Source organism: Salvelinus sp. IW2-2015, linkage group LG4q.2 (genome assembly GCF_002910315.2).
Source record: "Salvelinus sp. IW2-2015 linkage group LG4q.2, ASM291031v2, whole genome shotgun sequence".
NCBI lineage: Eukaryota > Metazoa > Chordata > Actinopteri > Salmoniformes > Salmonidae > Salvelinus > Salvelinus sp. IW2-2015.
This window is the reverse complement of record NC_036843.1, coordinates 2884327-2890806: the sequence shown is the minus strand read 5'-3', so window position 1 is coordinate 2890806 and position 6480 is coordinate 2884327. Positions and strand designations below refer to the sequence as shown.

General features: G+C 45.1%; 1 protein-coding gene across 1 annotated transcript in view; it reads left to right on the top strand.

The window, feature by feature from the left end:
• The window catches only part of LOC111963138 (myelin transcription factor 1-like protein), a 160610-nt gene that overhangs the window by 56746 nt on the left and 97384 nt on the right, over positions 1-6480 (top strand). The window contains exon 5 of the mRNA XM_070443323.1: positions 4931-4993. Within this exon, the coding sequence (XP_070299424.1) occupies positions 4931-4993 (63 nt within the window). The remainder of the gene's footprint in view (positions 1-4930; positions 4994-6480) is intronic.

Below are 6480 nucleotides of genomic sequence, written 5' to 3'. Positions count from 1 at the left end.
CACACGCAAGTGTCGAGGAAACACCGTCCACCTGACCACCTTGGTTAGCGTGCACTGCACCCGCCCGCCACAGGAGTCGCTGTGCGCGATGAGACAAGGATATCCCTACCAGCCAAACCCTCCCTAACCCGGGCGACGCAAGGCCAATTGTGCGTCGCCTCACGGACCTCCCGGTCGCGGCCGGTTGCGACAGAGCCTGGGCGCGAACCCAGAGTCTCTGGTGCACAGCTAGCGCTGCGATGCAGTGCCCTAGACCACTCGCCACCCGGGAGGCCCCATCAGCTATCCTTTAGCTCGAAAAGCTATCGCCAGTTTGTACAACGCGACTCAGACCAGAGCATACCGGACCTATTTTCTCTCCATACCCGGATTTCAACCGCAAGCTCTGGACATTACACCTGGATCTCGCAGCTAGCTAGCTGCTATCCAAGTGACTTTTGGCTTACGTCGGTCCCGGAGCAAACATCAATTATTCCGGAGCTAGCCAGCTGAAGAGTTCCATCTGCCACTCCTGGGTTACAATCACCTATCCGACCCGTTTTACTGCCAATGCAGAGCCCCACCGGGCCTTCACGACTGACTACCGACGTTATCTGCCCGAGGGAGTTATCCAACTGGCCCCTCCTTCGCGACGTTACCTGAACGCCCATCTGCGGCCCGCTAATCGTTAGCTGTCTTATCGGCTGCTATCGGACTATTTTTCTTGGGTCACTATAACTATATATATTTTGCCAATTGGATTGATCCCCTCTACCGCACGGAACCCCACTAACTACCGACGGAAACGCACGAGTGGCTAAAAACAGACCTCCATCCTATGCTAGCTTGCTACCGATGCCCGCTAAGCGTCTGAATCGCCGTACCCCAAACAACCTTGATTAAGCCATGCCTTCTCCTTAATGTCAATATATCAAAAAACTCAGAGCCGGAGATATTCGCCGTGTAAACCGAACGCTTTTCAGAAGACAATGGGACTCTTTCGCCGCCTTGGAAAACTACAAAATGGCAGACCTGTCACTCCCAAAAGCTCGGTTCGACCCAGACTCAAGCTAGACACCCCATTCCACCTTTCCACTGCCTGTTACCATCTAGTGGAAGGCGTATTGAAGTCATGTATATCATAAATAAAAAGCCAGTTGAATAGCCAGCCCTGAAAACAGAGCCTTGTTTCAGTATTCACTTCCTGTATGGAAGTTTGCGCCAAAGATTCTTTTTACTCACAAGATAAAATTTACAACAGTTTTAGGAAATCGAGTGTTTCGTACCAATCAGTAATAATAATATTCATTGTATGATCTAGAACAATAGAGTCAGGAGCTGTTTAAATTGCGGCACGCATTTTTTCCAAAGTGAACACCGCCCCCCTTTGACAAGAATTATATCTAATCTGTTTTATTCGAAAGCTACCTTTGCGGTGAATAAAGCGGTTCGTGTGTGTTGTGCTAATCTGGTAAGCTAAATAATTCTATATTGTGTTTTTCCTGTAAAACACTTAAAAAATCGGAAAATATTGGTGGATTCACAAGATGTTTTATCTTCATTTGCTGTACACCATGTATTTTTTCATAAATGTTTTATGATGATAATTATGTATTTCATCGTTGCTCTCTGTAATTATTCTGGTCTCTTATCTATTTTTGATGGGCTGCAATGTAAAACTAATATTTATACTCAATATTGCACATTTTCGAACAAAACATAAATGATTGTATAACATATTATAAAGACGTCATCTGATGAAGTTTTCTTGTTAGACTAATTATATCTCTATTTTGTCGGTTTTGTGGAAAGCTAACCTAGCGTGGAAACATGGTGAAAATATGCGGTTGTGTGGTGTTGGCTATTTGGTACGCTATATAAATACATAATTGTGTTTTGCTGAAAACATTTTCAACAATCGGAAATGGATGGCTGGATTCAAAGAGTTTATCTTTCATTTGCTGTTTTGACTTGTGATTCATGAAAATAATTATATGCGTAAATAAGCCATTGCCCCATTCAAAAATTTAGAACCAGAACAGACCTGACGTGCCCTACCAACACAAAACATCCTATGGCTTTCTGCATTAGCATCAACAGCCCCTGGAATAAGCCAACTTTTTCAGGGAAGCTAGAAACCAATATACACAGCAGTTAGAAAAGCCAAGGCTAGAATTTCAAGCAGAAATTTGCTTCCTGCAACCACAAACTCAAAAGTCTGGACACTGTCAAGTCCATGGAAGAAATAGAACACCTCCTCAGCTGCCTACTGCACTGAGATAGGGAACACTTTTTCACCACTGATATAAAATCCAACTATAATTGAGAAATTTCAATAAGCATTTTTCTTAACAGCTGGCCATGCTTCCACCTGGCCTTACCCCTACCCTGGTCCAACAGCACTGCACCCCCCACCACAACTTGCCCAAGCCTTCCCCATTTCTCTTTCTCCCAAAAGCCAGTCAGCTATTTCTGAAAAGAGCGAAAAATCTGGACCCTACAAATCAGCCGGGCTAGACAATCTGACCCTTGCTTTCTAAAAATGATCTGCCGAAATGTTGCAACCCCTGATTACGCCTTTCAACCTCTCGTGTCGTCTAATTCCCAAAGATTGAAAGCAGCTCAGCACCCTCTCTTCAAAGGGGACACTCTTGACCCAAACTCTACCCAACCCTATAGCTATCCTACCCTGCTTTCTAACCGTCTTCGAAGCCAAGTCAACAAACAGATTACCGACCATTTCGATCCCACCATACCTTCTCCGTATCCAATCTGGTTTCAGAGCCGTTCAGTGCACATCAGCACGCTCAAGCGCTAAACAATTATCTTAACCGCCATCGACCCTGTCAATCACCACATCCTCATCGGCAGACTCGATAGTCGTGAGTTCTCAAATTATGCCTCGCCTGTTCACCACTCTCTGAATCGCGGGGGATGTGTTTATCTGTACTGATGGCGCAAAAGCCATGACAGGGAGACATAGTGGAGTGATAACGAGCTTAAAGTTTTCTTTACTGACCATAATTTTCACTTGTCTGACCGCTTGCATGATGACGACTTTCTCACACGACTAGCCTATCTGGGTGATGTTTTTCTGGCCTGAATGATCTGAATCTAGGATTACAGGGACTCTCCGCAACTATATTCAATGTGCGGGACAAAATTGAGGCTAGGATTTAAGAAGTTGGAGCTCTTCTCTGTCTGCATTAACAAGGACAACACACAGGTCTTTCCATCATTGTATGATTTTTTGTGTGCAAATAAACTCAAGCTTACAGACAATGTCAAATGTGATATAGCGAAGCACCTGAGTGAGTTGGGTGCACAATTACGCAGGTACTTTCCAAAATGGATGACACAAACAACTGGATTCGTTATCCCTTTCATGCCCTGCCTCCAGTCCACTTGATATCTGACCAAGAGAGCCTCATCGAAATTGCAACAAGTGGTTCTGTGAAAATTGAATTGAATCAGAAGCCACTGCCAGATTTCTGGATTGGGCTGCACTCAAGCGTATCCTGCCTTGGCAAATCACACTGTTAAGACACTGATGCCGTTTGCAACCACGTACCTATTTGAGAGTGGATTCTCGGCCCTCACTAGCATGAAAAATAAATACAGGTTGGTTGTTTGAAGGTGACGGGACTATAAAAAGTTTGGGAACCACTGTCCTAGACCATGAAACCCATTGATGGGACCAGCCCACTGGATCTCCCTGCATCGATGATGGACAACCTTACATTGGTGCTCCAGTTATCCACTAAGAGTTCTCATGTATGTCTTATATTTGGCCATTTAATTATGGTTCAAATATACTTTTATACTTTCATCCATGGGTTTAATTAAGTCCTTTACAGGCTGGGATAAGTTTTTTTGAGACATAACATTGTGGACCCATATATCAATAAATAATATCCCACCTGGACGCCTACAGTATAGCTTTCTGATTTCCACAGACAGTGTGGCTCCCCATCTCTACCTCTCTCTTCCCCCTCTTTTCTTTCTTWRTTTCTCTCTCTCTGCTCTCTCCCTCTCTCTCTTTCCTTTCTCCARCGCTGCCTGCAGATGGCAATTAGTCAGCGGATCGATGGCCAGCCCATCTCCAGGCCGAGGCGTCCATAATGCCGATAATGCCGCTCGATGGCGTCGCTCCCCAGAGAGAGGATAGTCATCAGGGCAAATACGCTTGACTTTCCGTGACGGTTCTGTCTGGTCTGGTCTGGGGAGATATGCCACTGTGATACTGGAGAGGGTTATGATGGTTATGATGAGGATTAGGCTAAAATGAGAGGAGGGGCTAGGTGAGGGAGTAAAACCAGATTGGAGTGTGAAGTACCATAACAGTGCATACGGTACATACGTATAGGAGTACAATGAGAGTGCACTGGGGGTAGAGTAAAGGTAGAAATGTTCTATGATTTTAAAGGGGGAGGAACATCCAATAAAAGTGTGGAGAAGAAAACAGAAACTGAACAGCATATTAATAGTAGATGGATGGACAGATGGAACAAGGGAAGAGTGGATAATTGTCTGTTATGTGCATACTCAGTGTGGAGAATGGTGAGCTGTGTGCATACTCAGTGTGGAGCATGGTGAGCTGTGTGCATACTCAGTGTGGAGAATGGTGAGCTGTGTGCATACTCAGTGTGGAGAATGGTGAGCTGTGTGCATACTCAGTGTGGAGNGAGCTGTGTGCATACTCAGTGTGGAGAATGGTGAGCTGTGTGCATACTCAGTGTAGAGAATGGTGAGCTGTGTGCATACTCAGTGTGGAGAATGGGGAGATGTGTGCATACTCAGTGTGGAGAATGGGGAGATGTGTGCATACTCGGTGTGGAGAATGGTGAGCTGTGTGCATACTCAGTGTGGAGAATGGTGAGTTATGTCCATACTCAGTGTGGAGAATGGTGAGTTACGTGCATACTCAGTGTGTGTTTCTGTTTCATCGCAGCTGTCCTACACAAGGCTGTGATGGAAGTGGACATGTCAGCGGCAAATATGCAAGACATCGAAGGTAAAACAATCTCCTTTTGGTCTTATTTCAGTAACGGATTATCCATTCTTTCCACTTTTACTGTACACTAATGATTTCAATTTTTTTTACTGGTATATCCTTTATTGAAACGCATTCCGATAGCCTACCATAATTGTTTCCCCTCAGCCAGGTTTGATGGGCAGGTTACTGCACTAATATGTATTCCGATCCCTTTGTCATTTGCATATGTACAGTGGGATATGCTAATCATGTTTTCTAGTGCATAAGCTCTCCATAAAGCTATTCATAAACAAGCACTCAAAATGGAAGGATCTCTCTCCTCTCTAAAGGACATGCCTGTGTTCTATTCCTTCCCCTTTGTTCTAAAATACCAGGCTCATTGTGAACTAATCCCATTTTCACAGTCAGACAAAGAGGGGGTTGCTGCCTTACATAACCGGAACCAGACACTTTGGGCTTCTCCTAAATAGGCTGTCAAAAGTATTGGTAGAATCACCCCTTTTCAGATAAAGGCTGTGACTATTGTGTATATATTATGTGTATCACAGGAGGTTGGTGACACCTTAATTGGGGAGGACAGGTCCGTCGCAATGGCTGGAGCGGAATTAGTGGAWCGGTATCAAATACATCAAACACATGGTTTCCAGGTGTTTGATGCCATTCCATGTCTGCCGTTCCAGCCGTTATTATGAGCCGTCCTCCCCTCKACAGCTTCCACCGACGTGTATACTAACTTGTGGTTCTCATGCGTGAGTACCATATCACCACAAACACTATGTTAATCATTATGACATCACATGCGTCAGACCCGTTCAGACTCGTCTCTTAAACAGAGCATTTGTATTTGTCTCTTACTAAATACAGGCAGAGCCGTTCTCTCTCTGTCAGCTCCTCTTGGGCTGAAATGTTCAGAACAGTTGAGGAAGGTGGGCGGGAGAGAAAGGAAGAGAGAGAGAGAGAGAGAGAGAGTATTTGAGCAAGGCAGTCTTAGCCAGGCATGCTGATGGATTGAGCCTCTCGTTTGTTTTATTTATCTTCAATTATCCGCTGAGCAAAGCAAAGCACTGGCTGGTGGGATGGACACGTCACACTAAGAGGAGGAGTGTTTCTTTGTCTTCTCTTTGTGTGTGAGAGAGAAAGAAAGAGAAAGAAAAAGAGAGAGCYAAAACAGAGATGGGAAACAGTGCATGGCTATGCAGCCTTCTCCATACTGTCCGTCCTCTCTCTTCTCTCTCGCTATAAAGATACATATGGTACAGAGCGCTGCTGTCTATCAACTGTGCTGACGTCCAAGATGGCGGCAAGACCTAAGCCAGAGGGCCGCCAGCCTCTGAGGGGGTTTGAGTAATGACCCCATCCAGACAAGGGCAAGTAATTATAACACTGGAAAGCCTGGCACGTGACCAGGGTGGGAGATTTCTGTGGGAAAGCTAGTGTGTGTGTATGTGTGTTCACGTGTGTGTGTGTGTGTGTGTGTGTGTGTGTGTGTGTGTGTGTGTGTGTGT